Source organism: Zingiber officinale, chromosome 6A, assembly GCF_018446385.1.
Source record: "Zingiber officinale cultivar Zhangliang chromosome 6A, Zo_v1.1, whole genome shotgun sequence".
NCBI lineage: Eukaryota > Viridiplantae > Streptophyta > Magnoliopsida > Zingiberales > Zingiberaceae > Zingiber > Zingiber officinale.
Window position 1 is genome coordinate 79,939,526 of NC_055997.1, and position 20,992 is coordinate 79,960,517.

The 20,992-nt window shown below is 37.4% G+C and overlaps 1 protein-coding gene and 2 long non-coding RNA genes across 3 annotated transcripts; 2 read left to right on the forward strand and 1 right to left on the reverse strand.

Annotated features, from left to right (window-relative positions):
* The first annotated feature begins 214 nt into the window (after positions 1–214).
* On the forward strand, positions 215–7,334 carry LOC121996690. The gene is made up of 5 exons (XR_006116140.1): positions 215–592; positions 675–782; positions 871–939; positions 1,331–1,395; positions 7,129–7,334. It is a non-coding gene; the product is annotated as an uncharacterized LOC121996690 (long non-coding RNA).
* Positions 7,335–11,534: 4,200 nt separating this feature from the next.
* Positions 11,535–12,104, forward strand: LOC121996692. The gene is made up of 2 exons (XR_006116141.1): positions 11,535–11,646; positions 11,747–12,104. It is a non-coding gene; the product is annotated as an uncharacterized LOC121996692 (long non-coding RNA).
* Positions 12,105–14,219: 2,115 nt separating this feature from the next.
* LOC121996691 (cytochrome P450 86A2-like) lies at positions 14,220–16,595 on the reverse strand. The gene has a single exon (XM_042550733.1). It carries the CDS (start codon positions 16,088–16,090, stop codon positions 14,477–14,479), a length of 1,614 nt encoding a protein of 537 aa, XP_042406667.1. The 5' UTR covers positions 16,091–16,595; the 3' UTR covers positions 14,220–14,476.
* Positions 16,596–20,992: the final 4,397 nt, after the last annotated feature.

The following is a 20,992-nucleotide window of genomic DNA, read 5'->3' on the forward strand; positions in this document are numbered from 1 at the left end:
TAATAATAAGTGTTGTTAAAGAAATAACCATGTGGGAATTTTTAAGAATTTTTAAAAATTTTTCTGGATTTAAATGGAACTCGTATGAGTGATTTAAGGGGATGAACATATCGAGCGAGAAAGAGCTTGTTTAAATAGATACACATTATTAGGTTTGATTGAGGAGTTATCTAGGATTTAATTTCCTTAACCCTAAGTGGATTATATAATCGGGCTTCACCCCTCACCCAAACTTATTACCGACCCAATCTTCCTCTCTTCTTCCTCTTTCTCTCTCGTGCACGGACAACCCGACATCGACGGAGAGCCTTCTCCACCTGCAATCTCGGCTTCGTCGCGTCATCGGAGGGAAAGCGTCGTCGGATCTCGACAGTACCAGCCATCTCTGGCTGAGTGGTCGACTCTTCGACCGTTCTTGCTCGCGGTCGGCAGCAGCTCGACGTCTAGGGCACGACGGGGGAGTTGATTCGCGTAGTTCCCCGCCGATCGATCTCCTCGTTCCTCCTCCTCGATCTGTTCACTGGAGAGTGATCCACATCTCTACACCAACTGGATTAGATCGGGTGATACCACTTGGAGGCAACCAATTGAGGTATGCTTCTTCTAGAATCATACAGCTTCAAAGATCTTGTCTAATGGATCTCCATTGTGGCATTCTTTCTGATCTGGATTAGTGGGTGGCATAAGATCAGCTAATTGGTGGATTTCTCCTCTATTGATCTTTACTTCTACACTTCTTGTAGCTGTTGAAGTCTTTGTGAAGAGGTGGAGGTTTGTTTGAGGTGAGTGAGGTTCTGTTTGTTAGGTTTCCAGTAAATTCTTTGCTATACAATTGCTTTCTGGACTGATTCTGGAAAGATTTGGTGTAAGGGTTCTTGATAGCAGTAGGTAGGAGTCTTGTTGGCTGTGAGATTCGGAATTTGTTGTCAAAACCTCAAGGTAAACATTTTTCTAGTGTATACTTCTGGTTTTCTGATCAGTAAGCTACTTGATAAGAGTTTCTAATGGGTTGTAGGGTTTTGTTTTGCTTAAATTTACTAGTAGGTATTGTTGTATTCCCTGTTGATATTAGATTAGGGATTTTGGATTGGAAACTATGAGTATCGGTAAGGATTTAAAAGTGAATCATATTTGAGCCTAATCCAATTGATTATGGAATATTAGGGTTATTCCATTTTGAACAGTTATGAAAGGAGAAGTGGTTTTAATTTAATTAATAGAAGGGGACATTATCTAGGGTTAACTGATGCATTAGGGATAGCTATTTCTTTTAATACACGATTTATACATCGTAATATATGTATATATTTTGATACATTATATGATACAGGACCTTGATACGTGACGAGCCACATGACGTGAGTGGTTCTGTTGATACGAGATATATCGATGCGGGTATTTCTTTCTTGCTTTCTATTTAGTTCTTTGAACTTTAAAGCATGACTATATTTGGATGTTTAGGTTGTTATTACCTTAAATTTGTATATTTGTTGCTTTCCTGCTTGTCACTTTTGTTTGACCTTGGATGCAATATAGTTTAATTCGATACAATCTCGACTGTTGTTATCTGAACTCTGTAACATATACATACACATGTAGTTTGTATCATAGGGATGTCTGATTTATTCGATTAGCATGCTGATTATGTATATTGATGTTAAGTATACACATGATGGGTATATGTTGTTGAAGTTGCATTATTGATTGAAAATTTGCATTGTGGTGTATGCATATACGTTCGTTGAAATTATTTGACTTAGAAATTATTTTTAATAATATTTTATTTAAATTTTCTATTCAAAAGTTTTAGACTAATAGAGTGTCTCTATTGAGAGAAATTTTTTCCATAATTTTATGATAAATAATAAAAAATTTATAAATTATTTTCTAAAAAATTAATTTAAAATATTTAAAATTCAAGAATATAGAAACTTGGACACTTTAAATTTTTTTTTTTTTTGCCATTAAACAATTTTTTTTACATATTCAGAAAAATTAATAGAATTTTTAGAGTTGAAAATATATTTTTAAATATTTATTTTTAAAAATTAGGTTACTTTACTAAAATAAATCATTTATGTTAGATTAAATAATAACTTTTTATGAAAATTTTTGTACTGATCTAGCTTATTTTGTTTAAGTGGGATAAAATTTTTTAGGATTTTTTAAAACAAATTTTTAAATTATTTTTTTAATCAAAATAGAAGATTAATTAGTAAAAATAGAATACTTTTAAAAATTATTATTGAAAAATATTAGCTTACTAGCAATTCTTGTTATGTACCCCTATAAACACTTTCAAATTTTCTAACTATTTATTTTTTTTTTTTCCTATTTTTTGATGTGATCAAAGGGGGAGAAATAAGTATAAGTTAAGGAGGAGGTAGAATAATTGAAAATTTATTCCTATACTGATTTGCAAAATAATTAGTGTCATTGAAATTTTCTTCACTTATTTATTTATTATATTTTGTTTTAACCCTAACTTTAACTCGAGTTGATGTACATCAAAAAGGAGAAGATTGTAAGTACCTTATGATAATTTTGATGTGGTCAACCAAGTTAAGTTAGGTCCTGTTTGTATTTGATGTCTTGCGTCTAAGTGTGCAGGAGCTGAGAAACACAAGAAGTCAAGCAAAAGACACAGCAAATGAGAAGGATGACATTGGAAGGGAGTCAACAGGCTCGGTGCATTCGAGGGACGAGGTGTTGTAGAAGAGTATACTGGTGGACAAAAAGGACATGCACAACGTTCATGGGACGAGAAGTCGGAGAGGAAGTCTGCTCGAGGAGAAAGTCAGAGTTAGGTTTAGGTCAGCTTAACTCCGGTAAACCGAAGCATCACTTACGTGAACAAGATCAACATGGAGGTTGATCTGCTTCCTGGAAGGCACCTTCAAGAGGCTTGGAGGCGCCCTTGCACATTCATCTAGAAGGTTGATCTGCTTCATCGAAGGTGCCTCCAATGGCTTGAGAGGCACCTCACATGAACAGTGCGAAGGTGTCTTTGAGCTCATTGAAGGTGCCTTCAACCGAGCATATCTATTAGCAGCAATCGTTGAGTTGAGGATAAAAGTTTATCTTCTTGGAGGCGCCCTAGATCCTCTTGGAGGCACCTCTAAGCAACAGATAGGTTTTTCTAGAGGCTATAAAAAGACCTCTGAAACTAAAAATTATACAATAATTGAACTACAAATCTTGTAATCACTTCTAGTCTTTCTTGTGAGTTGTCAACATCTATAAGAGGCTACTCTGCCTTCAACAAAGGAGTTTTCTAGTGGAGCACTTTCAAAGTCTTGGATAACAACCACCTAGGTTGTAACCAAGTAATTCCTCGCCTCTTTTTTATTTAGTTGTTCAGTTTATTTTTACTTAAATTATTTATGCTTACTAATCAAAGTTTAAAGCATGAGAAAGGGGTTATTTTTATTTCTACAGGCAATTCACACCCTCTTGCTGACCGCACCGGAACTAATAGATTTCACCAATTCCGACTAATGGTAAAAAATAAAAAATAAAAAATAAAAAATAAAAAATAAAAAATACACCAATTTTGATACCACTTGTAGGATCGAAAAGACGCTAGAAGGGTGAATAGCGTTCATTGCTTTTCCAAAAAACACAAGAATACACAACGAAAAATAAATGAATGAAAGAAGGAGCACTAACACAAGTAGTTTTACTTGGTTTCGAGCCTTTGACGACTTCTAATTCAAGGCTCGTACTCGTTGAGTGCTTTTATTGAGCAATCACTATAAGCTCAAAAATATTATAACAATTTAGGTACAATGTAATAAAATAAAATGTATCGACAACAAGTAGAGTCTAAGCTTTAGTATTAGTTGTCAGAGCAGCTTTTCGATCTCATGCAGAGCTTCTTAAAGCAGCGCGTGAGAACAAAAGTCAGAGTGATTGATGATATGAAGTTGCTACTCAAAGGCCTTTATATAGGACCTCTTCAGGTATCTAGAACCACCCCTAGGCGCCTGGAGTGAGCTAACATGGATGCACCTCATCGAAAGTTTATCCTGTAAACTTTATCCACCTTCGGGTGTAACACCCACGAAATATTTAAGCTATACATATGGGTGTTCTCTTTTAGAATAAAAGAGAAATGGAAATAGAACCAAAAAGAAATAAAAAGAAAAAAAAGTTAAGGCTTGAACCATGAACCCCTCATAATAGATAAAGCTAAATTGGTGTATGATAACCACTAGAGTTATGAATGATATATGAATAGCAAAAAATGAAAATTGTAGTTAAAAGTAAGAGTATGATTAAGTAAGAGAGCAAGATAAAGTCAAGTAGCTTTCCTCCTCTTTCTCTTGGTTAAGAGAAGAAGCAAGCAAAAGACAAAGACAAGTTGTCTTTTTCTCCTTTCCTCTTTCTATTTTTCGTGGGAATGAATGAGGGTGAGGGAATAGAGGAATCAAGGGGATGAATTGGGACATTTTTCATCCTCATTGAGAATAAATAGGAATGAGAGAAGAGAATGGAAAGAAAGTTTGGCTACTTCTTCCTCCTTCTTCTTCCTCCTCCTTCTTTCTCCTTCTTCTTCCTCCTCCTTCTTTCTCCTTCTTCCTCCTCCACCGAGACCTAGAACTCTTCCCTCTTCCATTTCTAAATCCAAGCTAAGGTTTTCTCCCTAAGAAAACTAATTCACAAGAAGAAGTCCTCAAGATCTCCTCCTTACAAGCAAGAGAAGCAAAAAAGGAGAACTAGGAGGAGAAGCTTTCTTCTTCCTCTTCACAAGGGTACCTTCTTTTTAAGAAAAACAAAGCAAGAGGAAGTAAGTATCCCCTCACCTGTGGTACAAGTTGTTCATGTGTTTTTCCATGAGTTTAGATTGCTTAAAAACCTAGGGTTGCTTCTTGAAACTTTCGGCCACCAAAGTACAAAAACTTAAGGAAGCTTAAGACCTAAACTAAACATGCTCACTATGTTTCTTATGATATATGTACCCTATGATAGGAGATTATTTTAGTGTTCTTATGTTTGTACGTTGCTTAGAACTTAGATTCATGTTCTTTAAACTTTCGGCCAAGGCATGAAAAGAAGACCTAGAAAAGCTTAAGACCTAACTAAATATGCATACGATGTCCCTTATGATATGTAATTTAGGTTATGAGTTATGTTTAGAATTCTAATGTTTTTATGTTGCTTGTAACATAGATCTATGCCTAGTAGATTTCGGCCATGATAGAAATGAAGGCCTAGGAGAGTTTAAAATTTAGTCTATCATGCTCATGACTTTCTTTATGATATAGTATGGAGATTTCTTAGTGTTTTTCATACTTGTATGTTGCTTGGAACCTAAATCCACGCCACTTTAGGGTTTTAGGGTTTCGGCCATGATAGGAATGAAGGCCTAGGAGAGTTTAAAATTTAGTCTGTCATGCTCACGACTTTCTTTATGATATGGTATGAAGATTTCTTAGTGTTTTTCATACTTGTATGTTGCTTGGAACCTAAATGCATCCCACTTAGGGTTTCGGCCATGATGATATTAAGGGTCTAAGAAAGCTTAAAATCAAATCTAATATGCTCATGGTTTTCCTTATGATATGACATGAAGTTAGATTGATATTCTTATGCTTGTATATTGCTTAGACTTAGTTTCATGCTCCCTAAACATTCGGCCATAACATGATTAAAAGACCTAGGAAGCTTAGAACCTAAACTAAACATGTTCATGATGTTCTTTATGATAAGTGTTATGAAGTTGGTTTAGGGTTCACATGTTTTTATGTTGTTTGTAACCTAGATTCATGTTTGACAAGTTTCGGCCATAACAAGATTAAAAGACCTAGGAAGCATAGAACATAAACTAAACATGTTCATGATGTTCTTTATGATAAGTATTATGAAATTGGTTTAGGGTTCATATGCTTTTATGTTACTTGTAACCTAGGGTTAGGCTTGGCAAGTTTCGGCCATAATAGGATTTAAAGACCTAGGAAACTTAGAACCTAAACTAAACATACTCATGATGTTCTTTATGATAAGTATTATGAAATTGGTTTAGGGTTCATATGTTTTTATGTTACTTGTAACCTAGGGTTAGGCTTGGCAAGTTTCGGCCATAATAGGATTTAAAGACCTAGGAAGCTTAGAACCTAAACTAAACATGCTCATGATGTTCTTTATGATAAGTATTATGAAATTGGTTTATGGTTCATATGCTTTTATGTTACTTGTAACCTAGGACAATACCTTGCATGTTTCGGCCACTTCATGGAATTAGGGTTAGAAACCTAATTATGATGTACTATGTGTCTCACATGCTATAATATGAATTAGGAGATGCTAGTTAAATGTTTTTTTTCCCATGCATGATTATGTTTCCCTATGATATGTCATATGCTCATTTATGTATGCTTATGAATCATGCATGATAATGACTCTTATGATGGACTATATGCTCAAGTATGCATGCTTTATGATATGATAAGTAAAAGCCTAGGAGATGCTTCCCTATTAGTTGGGACTAAGAGCACTCTTTATGATATAACAAGTAAAGGCCTAAGAGTTGCTTCCCTATTAGTTGGGACTAAGAGTACTCTTCATGATATGATAAGTAAATATGACATGCTACTTTACTTTTTTATGTGGCTTGTACCGGACCTTAATGTCCAAGGGATGAGCTCCTTAGTTCGCCCCTAGGTCGACGGACGTAGTACGGACCTAGTTCCCTAGTAGGTTCGGGATTAGCTACCCCGTCCTAGGGATTGCGCGCATTTATGTTATGTGGTACATAGTCGTGCCCTCATGTTGAGATTATATTTAAGTATTATATGATATTATTTTAAAGACATCTTGCACATGACATGACGCATGTTTTTGAAAGACATCTTGCATATACTTTTATAATATGATATGATATGACATGATCCTCTTTTACGATATGATATGATATGACATGATGCTCTTTTATGATATGATATGACATGATGATTTGTTTGTAGAATGATATGATATGTTATGATACTCTTTTACATGATATGATGTTTTAGATGTTATGTCTCCATGCTATGTGCTTATGTGATTATGCTATGATACATGATTTTTGTGAGTAGGAAAGGATCTTACTAAGCCTGTGCGCTTATAGTTACTTTCCTTGTACCGCAGATAAAGGAAAAGGATGGATAAACTAAGGGAGCGGCAGGAGGGGCAAGAGATGTGTATGGTAGTGGCTCGACTAAGGAAAAGATCTACTTATGTTAATTTATGCTTGATATGAACTATGTCTATCTTATGTTAATGTTTTGCATGCTTACATAATACTTATTCATGCTTATGTTGGAAATTGATATCATGACTTTTTAAAATTCAAATTATGTTTAACATACTCATATGATTATAAATAGTTAGATAATTTGTTATTGGTGTCAAAAAAAAAAATAAGAAAAAAAAATATAAAAGAATATTTTAATAAATACTTCCGCTGCTTTAGAAATAGATTAATATGCATGTATGTTTTCAAGTAACCCCGCCCTTAGCAGAGGGGTGGGCGTTACACTGGGTGCCCGGACCAGTCCAGGCACTTGACCACTTACTTGGATTGGTCAGTCATAGCAGGCCACTCCAGCCCATCGTCCGGGTCCCTATCCACCTATCCAGGTGCCTGGAGCACCTTCGGGCGCCCGAACCTCCAGGACCCTAGACAAGCTTCGGGTGGCTAGACAAGCTTCAGGTGCTTGGAGCTCCTTTTCTAGACTTTGTTTTTCTACAACACAAAGTTAATCCTACAAGCAATAATATGTAAAGAAGAGTAATATTTGACAGTTTCCAAAATGTTCGGTCATACCTTTGAGTTTCGTTGAAACTCTAAGTTAGATCGACGCCTATTATTTTCTTAAGTTTTTCAGACTTTCTTATTTTCTTACTTTTTCTTACTTAAACTCTTACCCTCTCTCTTTAGCATTCAGCAAAAACTATGCAAGTAAGTCATAAAAAATATTAAATATACAAACAAACTAAGTAAATTTATCAAGCACTAAAGATATTCAGGTCTATTTCAAGGAGGAAAATTTTAAGTGATTTTTCAAGTCACTTTTTAAAACGAGTTTTGTAAAGTAATATTTTGAAGTGATTTTACAATCCATTTGCGAAAATAATTTAAAGGTAATTTCAAAATATTTTTCAAATATTTTCCAATGAATTTTTCAAGAAAAATTTCAGGTATTTGCAAAAATTTCAAAGACTTTAGAGTTTTTCAAAACATTTCACAAAAGTGTTTTCAAATAAATTTGTCAACAAAAAATAATTTTGGAAACATTTTCAAAGAAATTTGTAAAGCGCGGAATTTTCAAAGCAAATTTTGCAAAGTAATTGTTTAAAGTGACTTTTCAAAGCATATTATGCAAAGTAATCTGGGAAGCAAGATTTGAAAGATAATTTTTCAAAGTAAACTATGAGAAAATTATATAACCTAGTTTCCAAAATAAAATATTAAAAAAATAAAGGTATATTCAACCTATTTTTTAAAAAACATTTTACAAAGTATTTCGGAAGGATTTTTAAAATGGGGTTCTCAAAATAATTTTGAGAAAATTTTCAAACACAAGCTAAGAATTTTGAGAGTATTTAAAAGTGTCATAAGTAAATAAAGTTCAAAGCACTTAAGTAATGGTTTTCAAAGTGGAAAGCAATTTTCAAAACAGATTTAAAAAAAAAAGTTTTCAAAACAAATTTTCAAAGTGGAAAGCAATTTTGAAAACAGATTTAAATTTATTTAGTTCACTAATATGATGATGCCAGCTAAATTTGTGATTCTTTATAGCAAATTGGCAAGACGAATAAGAAATAGTTACATTTAAAAAAAAAGAATTATGGAAGTTCATTTGAATTTTATTGTATTCTTTGCTACTGTAGATTATGATGGTTGTAAATGAATCCAATGTTCAAGAGTAAGTTTGGTGTTTAATTTAGTAAGAGTTTATTTATATTCGTTTAATATATTTAAAGTCAATTAAATTAACAAACATGAACACATATGTGTTTATCTTATTAATGTTTATGAATAAGGATTGTCAATTGTTCATGAACAATACTCATGAACAAATATTGTGAAACATGTTCATCAATAAAAACCCTCATCAACATGGTAAATAAATAAAGAAACTTTTAAAATGAACAAATAAGATAGTATTATCAAACTTAATAATTAATCAAACAAGATTAAAGTTATACAATTTTCAAACAGACTTGAACTAAAAGCTCAATCACATATAAATGAACTAAGCTTAAGCCTAGCTCAAGTTCGTAAAAAAAAAATTAAGTCAAGCTTGAACAATCATTTCAATTGCTTAATTCATTTGAGACTCGGCTTGACTTGATTACTATAAGAAGTTGAATTAAAATTGAATACATGCACCATAATAAATGTTTGATGTACATGAAAAAAGTAAGACATGAATCTTGGAAATCATGTGGCAATGAATCTTGGAAATCATGTATCTAGATAGAATAGGTTTATGTATCAAATTAATGATGCATGGACTAGGAGTTTCTATTGAGTAGTATAAATATTCATGTAATATAAAGTTGCAAGACAAGTCATTTTTATAATACAAGTCTTTATACTAAAACTTCTCTTCTCTTCCTTGAAAGCTATTTGAGAGGCCATCGCCTTCCAACAAAGTAATATTAAAGCCAATGACATCAAAATCCTTTTCTTTCCAATATCCACAACTTACCAAACTCAACTATAAGAATTGATCACTTAGAATGAAGGTTATTCTTGGATCACGAGGAATATGAGATATTGTTGAAAATGACTTTGAAGAGTGCTTAGATGTGGCAATTGTATCTTAAAACCAAAAGGATGCTTCGGAGAAAAAAAAAAAAGAAGAGAGAAATCAATGTGCTCTTACCATCAAGAAAATAGCCAATGAGACATTGATTTCTTAAGAACATAGCCAATGAGACAATATCAAAGAAAGCATGAGAGACACTTCATAACTCTAGTATGGGAGTAGACAAGGTGAAGAAGGTGTGACTTCAAACTCTAAGGGTGAGTTTGAATTGCTTTTTATTATCAATCAAATAGAGATATTTGGAGAAACCATGTTTGACGTTCAGGAATTGAGAAGATACTATACTTTCTTAGCACAAAGCTTAATCATGTTGTTGCAATTGAAGAGTCCAAATATTTAGAGATCATGACCATTGATGAATTAAATAGATCATTACGAGTTCATGAAGAAAGGATGAATCGTGGAAAGCAAGAGCACTTAGAACATGTATTACAAACAAACACCAATTTAAAGACCAAATGAGGTGTCTCTAGTAAAGGTAGAGGCCAAGGACGAGGCAAAGGACGAGGTTTGGAACATGCCCATGGTCAAGGGAGAGATGAGCAACCCTCTTAGTTTAATAAAAAAAAAAATCAAACATTTGCAAGAGGTCGTGAAAGAGCAAGAGAAAGACGTAACTATTTGAGGTATGATGATAGAAGAAATAAATTTCATATTGAATATTATTCTTGTCACAAGTTTGGATATTGTTCTTTGGAGTGTCAATCAAACATGGAAAATGAAGAAGCAAATCTAATGGAAAACAAGAAAGATGATGTGAATCTATCAATCCTTGTTTCTTGCACTCAAGGATGACTCTATTGGAAAAACAAACACATTGTACCTTTATAAAGGAGCTAGCTATCGTATGACGGGTGAGAAAGTAAATATGTGGAGTTTGATACAAACAAGAAAGTCTCTGTAAACTTTGGAGACAACACAAAAGTAAAAATTGAAGGCAAAGGTATATTTCTTCTTGAAATAAAGAATGATCGTTATAAAGTCTTTTTGTAATGTTTATTATGTTCTAAAATTGACTAACAATATCTTAAGTATTGATCAACTTTTGGAAAGATTCATTTGAATGATCATATATTTTGGCTAAGAAATCAAGATTCTAATCTTATTACTAATGTATCTATGACTAAGAATAAGATGTTTTTATTGGATTTGAAAAATTATGGACCTATGTACTTGAAGACTTGAATCGAGGATCCATCATGGATTTCGTATAATAATGATAAAGTATTGAGATAAAAATAATAAATTATAGAAAAAATAATAAAAAAAAATATTTTTTAATTAAGTTCTTCAAGTTGGTCGAAGTATTCGGGTTCGAATCAAGTTTACATTGAGAATTTTTTATAAAATCTTCAATTCAATCTAAATTCATTCAATCTATCTGAATTGACACTCTTATGCTAGCTTATATTATACTTTTCTTAAACTAATTCTATAGATATAGTTGATGTTAGATTTATAAAAATTATATTAGCTGTACAAATTTGATAGTATGTTGGTGCAAAAAGTTTTAAATCAAATAAATTATTGCAGAAATTTGGTAATTCACATAGATAAATACATAGCTAAGCTACAAACAAAAATAAAAAAAGACATTTTTATAAATTACCTAGTAGAATTAATCAAAGACATTTTCAGTTCCAATTATTGGAATATTTTTATTTTTTAAAAATTCCTAAAATTTTAAATTATTGGACAACCTTTTTTTTTTTTCTCAATCGCAACCATGGGGATGGGGGAGAAGATGATGCCGCGGCCGCGAATGCTTCCGCGATGGGGACGATCGTCGCCGTCTCACTGGACGGCCAGTCCATCGGCCTGGTAAGCGGTAATGTTCTGGTTCATCGATCGCGTAATCGTTGCCATTTCGCTCTTCCCTTTTGATGCGTTGCGTGGTCATAACGAATGGTGTTGATCGCCGGAGACAGGAAGAAGGAGTTTGAATAGATTCGAGTCTCGTGCCTTCTCTCTGCCTCGCTGAAGCCTCATACCAAAGGGATGGCGCATCATGTCTCCATATCAGGCCATCTCTCTTCCTTTGTCGTGCTCTTGTGTTCCTGTTCTTATTGTTGACGAAAGTTTGATAATTACCCCAATGGTAAACTCTGGACGAACACTAGAGAAAAAGATGGATCAAGTTTTTTAGTTGAAATGGGAAATTGGGGGTTTAGTTAGGGTACTTGAACATGGCAAATTTTGCCTGAAGATAGTGACTCGAAGTCTATTTTCTCCGTAGAAATTAATGTATTTTGTTTGCATGATATAACAAGCAATAATTGACATTTATCCGCTGCCATGTGCTTTGTTGATTCACTGCTCTAGAATGCTGCTTCTGTTTTAATCAAATTAAATTTTGTGGAATGTAGGAGATCCCAAATTCAAGATTGCATACGTCTTTCTAAAAGGTTAATTGTAATAATAAAGTTTCTCTTTTGTGGCATTCCATTGCAATTTCTCACTATTGCTTCTTGCCTTCTTAAAAGGCGCATAATGAGCCCTGACGTATGGAAACCTTATGAGCAAAACTAAAGCAAGTTTGAAAGTTGAAACTGACTAGAGTTCATAGTGGTGGAGGGTGATGAAGTAAACTCTAGCTTAGATAAAGGGTCTGTTTCATTAGATGCAGAACTAAATAGGACTATGATGCTAAAGAAGTGTGTGGAACAGACCATGTAACCAAGATCAAATTCAGGTTGACTAACATGGTTGGCTGACTTAACCTGAACCTACCAAAGTCACAAATTCCAACCCTGATGAGTGTTGATTCAGGAACAACTTGTTTTGCCTTTGAATGGGGTAGAGTTGTCGCCCCTCTTTGTGGTTACAATAGCACATCCCTTAATGCAGGTAGCATATTGAAGCTATGATGTTCTACTTCTACATGGAAAAGAAAACTATCGTGGTATGCCATCTTTAAATGTTATGATGATATCTCCCTCTCAAATGAGTAGTCATTTTGTGATGAAATAGCCTTCACATTGATTGTGGTATTATAGCTTGAGCCCATATACTTGAGTAAAGATGGTCATGAAGAGATCTGTCGAAGGTAGAATGCTCCATGTTCATTAGTTCACATGGACAAGTACCATGAACTACTATGCATATATATTAGAAGGGTGTCATTTCTTAAAGGACTAGCATTTTAAGACAGAACAAGCTTCGCTGGATTCCATACATATGTTAAGCATTATTAATATCTGTAATGGTTTGGTTCGCTACTATGATGATGCCAATTAAATTTATGATTCTTTGTAGCAAATTGACAAGAGGAATAAAAAATAATTGCATTTTTTTTTTTAAAAAAAAAGGAATATATCGATGTTTCATTTGAAAGCATTTGGATTTTGCTATATTGTTTGCTGATGCTGTAGGTTATTTACACTTTGCAGTGACCCACTGACTGTAAGAAATGGCAATAACCTACACCAATCTGCTTTTAATGGCCTTGTCAAGCTGCTAAAATATATGAATAGGAATACATTGTCAAGAACAATTGCGAGTGAAGGCTGTTAGGGAGAACTGATTTTTGTTTATTTAGATAAGTCTTAAATTTTAATGACTCACTCAGTGGGATAAGCTCAAGCACAAGAAAATGAAAGTACTATTAGATTTTTAATGCCTATCAAACAATCTTTTCTCTTAGTCAAGATTATTAGGAAGTTAGCTGTTTTTTTCTTAGATATCTTGCTTGATAGGTCCTAATGAATTTTATTACTCTACCATTTTGTTCAAGCTGAATCAATCCTATGATTTATTAAGAATATTTGTGTGTGTGTGTGTGTGTGTTGCTAAATGGCTGCAGATATCTGAACTCTCAACTCATTAGACTTCCGAAATACTAGAACTATTTCATGGGTAACATCCCTTCTATTCCATAGCACTTGTTAAACTCTGCTTTAGTTTCTTGTGAAGTAAAATTCATAAGCATCTTAACTTTTTGTTTTTTGGTTTGACCTTCTTAAGTAAACATAGTAAAATTGCTTTCCTATTAATTTTCATAACAGTCAATCGCTCTTGAAGCATTTAATCAGCAGTCTTAACAAGCAATTCAGTGTCACCCTTAATTAGAAGCATGAAACATTATCTTCGCAGCAAGAAGTAGAACTAATTGCCCTAGTGTCATCTATCACTCACTATTATGGTTTTGTGACTTCGTCACTTATAGTTTAGACCTATTTATGTCCCTGTAATGAAAGTTCAGTTTCATTACATTTCTAGTATACATACATTCCTCTCAAATCACAGTAACCCCACGTCAAAAGCACCATTCCAAACAATGAAACCATTGCATCTTCCATATTGTTCATCTAACAAATACTTCAACGTCTCTGTTTGATCGATTCATTGGATGAAAGTAAATGGCTCTTGTTCTGTTTTTATCATTCTCAGGGGGAATTGGCTTTTATTCTCTGATGCGATCTACAACATATGCAATGTCTTCTACGAATTATGAATTTATAATCCCTTTGTAAAAATCCCCTTCATCTTTTATTTAGCACCCAGAACTTAATCAGTAATACAATTTACCTTCTAAGAATTCGTTATAAGAATTCATTATAACTTAGTCTTTGACCTCTTGCTCCAACTGAGTCCAAACCTGTTGATTTGCTATCTATATACATTTGGCCTTGCTGCAAATACTTTTCATGGTAAGTAGCTCAGCAAGTTGCAACCACCACCTCGGCTACGGGAGCCGGCGCCACCACTTCCGGCTGAGACGGGCTGAGCTCGGTGGCGATGGAGCTGAGGTCGCGGTCCTGCACGTTCATCCTCAGCCCGTTTTTCATGAACAACGTGAGCGACATCTTCTGCTCGATGCGGTGGCCGGGGGCGACCGTGAGGCGATGCCTCAGCAGCACTGCGGCGGCGATGGACTTCATCTGCAGGTAGGCCAGGTCCTTCCCGAGGCAGACGCGCGGCCCGGCGTTGAACGCTACGAATTTGAACGAGTCGTGCGGCTCGAACCGCTTTCCGTCCGGTGAGAGCCACCGCTCCGGCCGGAAGTCGAGGCAGTCCTCCCCCCACACCGACTTCATACGCCCCGCCGAGTAGATCGAGTAGGTAATGGAAGAGCCCGCCGGCACAAACGTCCCGTCCGGGAGCACGTCGTTGGCCATCACGTACTTGGAATCCTCTGGCACCGAGGGGTACAGCCGGAGCGTCTCGGACAGCGCTGCCTTGAGATAGACGAGCCGGTCGACCTCCTCGAATGCTAGCGGCGTCGCGAGCCACATGGCGGGGTCGCGACCGCGGGAATTTGCGAGGACGCCGGCGAGCTCGAGCACGATGCGGCGCTCCACGGCTGGGTGGGTGGACACGAGCCAGAAGAACCAGCTGAGGGCGACAGAGGAGGTGTCGCGGCCGGCAAGGATGAAGCTTAGCACCACGTGCTGGAGGAATGCGTCGGTGTACGCTCCTTTCTTCATGAACCGCGAGAGAAGGTCGTCGTAGTCTCGCCGCCCGTCGCTCAACTCGAGCTTCCGCGACTTGATGATGGCCGACAGGTAGCGATCGACGTGCGACACGCTGCCGGTGAGCGTCGCCTCCATCCCCACCTGCAGCCACTTCTTGAACCGCCACACTGGTTCGGGGAAGATGAATCGGTGCAGGCTTGCCTCGGTGGCGTGGTCGAAGGCTGTGGCGAAGGCGTTCTCAGGCAGGCCCAGCGCGAGCGTCTCGGGGTCCCTGCCGAAGGCCAGCCCGCAGATGTTGTCAAAGGTGAGCCGGAGCAGCAGGTCCTGGAGGTCGACGGCACCGGCGGGCCCGGCGGCGGCGGCCTCTTCCAAAATGGGGAGGAGGCGGTGGTGGATGGAGCGGCAGACCCACCGCGACATGGCGGCGCGGAGCGTCCGCGTGGTGAACTCGAGCGCCGCCGTCTTCCGCTGGAACAACCACGTATCTCCGTCGGAGTTGAAAATGCCGTCGCCGAGGAGGTCCACGAAGACGGCGTGCCACGTCGGGCCCTTGGGATAGTTGTCGAACCGCGTCTTCAGGACGTGCTCCAGATTGAGCGGGTCGCAAGTCACCGTCACCAACCCCTGCCGCCGCGCCAGCCCCGGCACCGCGCAAATGCAGGTCTGGTACGTGCCGCCGGTGTCTCTGAGGTTGTCGGCGATCCACTCGTGCATCCGCTCTGAGTGCTGGATGAGCCCGGGCAGGCTGCCCACCACCGGCCACACCCGCGGCCCCTTGAGCCCTGATGCCAGCCGCGAGAACCAGGCCACGTACGCTCCCACGCAGGCGATCACCAACACCACCGTCGCCACATCCATTGCTCACGGATCAACAGTGTTGAAAAGAAGGGGCGGAGCAATGAAGAAGATAGAAGATAGAAGATAAAAGATAAAAGATAGGATGAGAGAGGAAACCGTAGGAGGTGAAAATTTATAGCAAGGAGGTGGATTTGCAGAAGGGCATTTAATAGGACAGACTGTGTCCTTGCTTCTCACCAGCTACCACCTTTCTCACTTCTTGAGCATCAGTTGCATGCTTTCTTCCTTTCAGCTGGACTCCTTTTGCAGTTTGAGCTTCCATTAAATGCCGTCCATAGCGTTGGGGCCTGACTAGAGATCACCGTAGCATCAACGACATTCAAATTTATATCACAGGCTTCAAATTTGCAAGCCTCTAAGTGCTGTTAGATCACCTAATTGTTTGGCGAAAAGAAGGTTTTTCATTGTTGGAGGCATTGAATTGGAGTGGTGGGGGGGAACGTAAATAGGATTGGTTGGGTGCCGAAAGTTTATTGCTAGCAATTAAATGGACAACCGTTCCTGTGATGAGGAAGATAAAGAGACCATTAGGGGAGATAAATTGGCCAACAGCTCTTTTGCAGCGTTGGCCATCTGACGCTGGAAATTTTTATGCTAAAGAGGAAGAAATAAGACAGTTTGAGGTTGGTTGAACAAACTAAGCAGACTCACAGTACTATTACTCAAGTTTTTAGATGTTGACATGGAGATTAAGAGGTATGGGTTGGTGGGAATATTGCATACTCTGATCCACATTTGGCACTTTATTGTTTTGACAAGGAAACTGTTGGTTGGGTCTGCCATGGAGAAGTTTATACGTTATGTTTAACCTGCATAGAATTTGCTATGTTGACCTAAGGCTTGTATGACCTTTCAATGAAGTAACGTAGCCTCTCAAATGATAGGACGGTCATGGACGCAGCAATGTGAAGATTTGGTTCGTAGAGATTCTTATCCTTTAGTGATGCTATGTACATCTATTTTTTGATATCATATGTAGTATTTTTTTTTTTCTGAAATTAAAGTTTATATAAACATCTACTTTTGATTATGTGGATCTTAGATATTATTTTTTTTCAAACAACATGTATGATCGAGCACATAAGAAAGGTGGTAAATCGCCCTCTCGGTCAGATCGAGCACATAAGAAAGTAATGCCGAGCATAAGAATATTAAGTGGACCGCAACTTCATCTGTTTCCGGAAAAATAGGAATGTAATTGTAATAAGAGATCCTCGGATGAAAGAGAAAGGTAGGTGCTGCAGTAGTTGATCCAACATATATCCTCGTTGTGTATGACACTGATCAGAGAGACAAAGTCAAACAGTAAATGTACGCTCGAGAACAAAGAAGAGAGCCAAAAGTCAAACAACTAAAAGTTGGGTAGTTGAGCTCATTGACGGCGAACGTCCGTCTACATCGCAGGCAGTTTGACCGTTTCTCTCTTCTTCAAGTTATGACGTCGGTCCAAAGAATTGAAGGCAAGATGAAGGTTGTGAATTATTCCCTCTGAAAAATTTTGCTAATATACATCAGTGTAGATGGAGTGAATATGCAAAATGGAGTGGACCATGAAAACTTTTCCATTTTGCTAGTATACAATGAAGTCCATTGTAGGTGACTCTATCCAGGATAGAGGAAATCTTGCATTGTCTCAAACAATGATTTAATTTGTTGAAGGCAGATTTGTCTTGGACAGAGGAGTCTTTGCACTGTCGCGGACAATGAATAATTTGTTGAAGGCGAATTATGTCTCGAATAGAGGAGTCTTTGCACTGTCACGGACAGTGAGTAGTTTGTTGATGGAAACTTTATCCATGACAGAGGAAATCTTGCATTGTCTCAGACAATGAACAATTTGTTGAAGGTGAATCTGTGTTTCAAACAGAGGAGTTTTTGCACTCTTACGGACACTGAGTAGTTTGTTGAAGGCAACTCTGTCCCTAACAAAGGAAATCTTATATTGTCTCGGACAATGAGAATTTGTTGTAGGCGACTCTATCCATGATAGAGGAAAGCTTTTGAAGTACCCCAGAATTCCTCTGAAATAAGTCATTGGAGGAAATCTGGCTGTAAGAAGATCACAACATGAATGGTGAAGAAAGACATCAATAATTCTTTCTCCATGAAGACTAAGAGAGCAAGAGCGAAAAAAAAAAAAAAACATCTCCATGAACCAACTTAAAGCATCAGAATCCCTGTCCATAATACAGAAGATCAAAAAGGCATAAAAGAGCAAAAAGGTTCTCCATGAACCAGACTAATTAAAGCATCAGAATCCATAATATTAAAGACCAAGAGAGCAAAAACTTATTCTCCAACAAAGAAGTTTCAGGATTAAAAATACCCATGATGCCAAGAGAGATGCCTCAGACAAATCTGCAACTCTGAAGCTGAATTTCCCAATAGAACTTCTTTCATTTGATATATCATTAGTCTAAGTGGAGAAAAGAGTCTCCAAATAAAGCTTTGAATCACAAAATGGCATCTTTGATGAACATAAACTAACTTGATGCACGATTAATTTATCAAATATGGGAAACAGATTTTCACTGCCGTTTCTCTAGGTCAATGCAATCATAAACACAGGAAGTAATGAAAACCTCCAAAAGAATAGCTTGATAAGAAACCCCCACAACTTATAAAATAATAACTTGGTAAGAAAATAATCATACTAGATATGTTATTCATACATCTGGATCGTATTCATTGGTCTATTTGAATGGACCCCATCTGTTAAATAGGTAGCCCATTCAAATGGACCAATCGTCATTTGTGATCCATCCTCTGGTTCATAAAGTGCAGACCAGAAGATCCCGGTTGCTAAAAAATACTCCATCGTATAAATTAAACAACCAGATGATATTATTATTGAAGAAAAAATAAGATCAATGTGGCAATGATAAATATGTGACTTATCTTAAACTCCTTGAGATTATTATTGTAAGCTCCAAATTGTTCAATGGGAAACAAGTTCCGATCAACAACGTATTCTAGCAGGGCCGGCCCTGGAGGAGGGCGACACTAGGCGATAGCCCTGGGCCCAGAATTTGAAAGTGCCCAAAATTTTTTTTAGTATTATGTATTATAGGCATGTAGTTGGGGCCTTGGGTAGTTGGGCCCAAATTCATATTTCAGAACCTTTTGATATTGTCTTTTCCTTTTATCCTTTTGGGTTGCAATTTGCAAAGTGGTAAAAGATTTGGGGCTGTCATGAAACAATTGGAAGGTATAATCTTATTCTTAAAAAAGTATAAGAATGATGGTTTTGTTGTAAGTTTGACTATTACTAAAAGTCGTACATCATATATGAACACAGAGCCAATATTTACAACAAAACATTATATTTTTAGGAAAAAATAATTTAATGAAAGAGAGGACAATGAAGTTTCACTATCAGAGTCTTTTAGAATTGATTATTTTGTTGTTGTTGTAGACATGACGATTGCGTCTTTAAAATGTATATTTGAGCAAATGAAAACTTTTGAAAATATATTTAGTTTTTTATTTAATTCAAAATATTAAGAACTTTAGACGATGATGAATTACGAAAATGTTGTGTCAATATAAACTCATAACAATTCATCAGATGTGATGTTAAGTTAGATGATTTATTTACCGAATTAAAAAATATTACAAATGACTTTACCAAATGTAGTAATGTCTACAATTAATATTCTTGAATTTGTTGTGGGTGCAGCGGGGACCGGCAAGAGGGGGGTGAATTGCCTGCAAATCAAACTATACCCTCCTCAAGCAATTTCAACTCTAAAATAAATGCAACTATATTGAGAATAAAATAATCAAAGAAATAGACACACAAATTTAACCTGGTTACAACCAAGGGGGTTGTTAATCCAGGGCGATGAAAGGCTCAGTAAGAAAACTCCTTCTCTGAAGGCGGAGAAGCCTTTTACACTTTGAAAGCACAGAAGTTGCAGAAGATGAATTACAGAGTTGGTTTTTCGTATGAAATCGTTGTTCTTCAATAGCTACCCGAGACCCCCTTTATATAGGGGTTCTAGAGTCTATCTGTTAACCTGATCTTCGGGATCAGGTTTGACTCGAGAGGGATCGGTCGACCGATCCCCAGGTTCGGTCGACTGAACCTGCTGTACCTGCCCATCTTTCCGTCCAGGTGCAGCCTCTGTGGATCGAGCTCAGGTTCGGTCGACCGATCATTGTGTTCGGTCGACCGATCGGCCAACGATCTTCCTCTGCACTGGCCCGATCAAAACGCTCGACTGAGTCTCTGGATAAACGTTGGTTCGGTCGACCGATCAAGAGGTTCGGTCGACCGATCAGTCCCCTAATGGCTGGCTTGCTGACGTGGCTTCTGACGTGTCACCAGCGGTTGGTCTTCTGAGGATTGGGGTTCGGTCGACCGAACCGTTGACAAGTCAACTCCAGTTGACTTGCTCTGGTTCGGCTCCTTGGGTGATTGCGTCCATCCGGAATAGGGCTCACCCGAACCCAGTTCCCGGCCTTCTCCTCGAGCAGTCTTCCGTCCGGCTTCTCGTCCCTCGAACGTCGCGCACGTTCTTCTCGCTCCACCGGAGTACTCTTCGGACGCACCGGGGCCGTCGGCTCCCTTCTCGTGTCGTACTTCTCGCTAGCTGTGTCTTCCGCTCGACTTCCTACGCTCCTAAGTTCCTGCACACTCAGACACAGGGTTCAGACAAAATGCAGGACCTAACTAACTTGGTTGATCACATCAAAACTACCACGGGGTCCAACATTTGTTCAAAGTATAAATTGTTATTCAAATGTTGCAATTATTTATAGAATCTTGTTGACTATGGCTGTTATGGTAGCATCGGCTGAAAGGAGTTTTTTAAAATTAAAATTATTGAAAACATATATGAGATTGTCAATGTCGCAAGAAAAATTAAATGGATTGACAATTTTATGTATTGAGAAAGA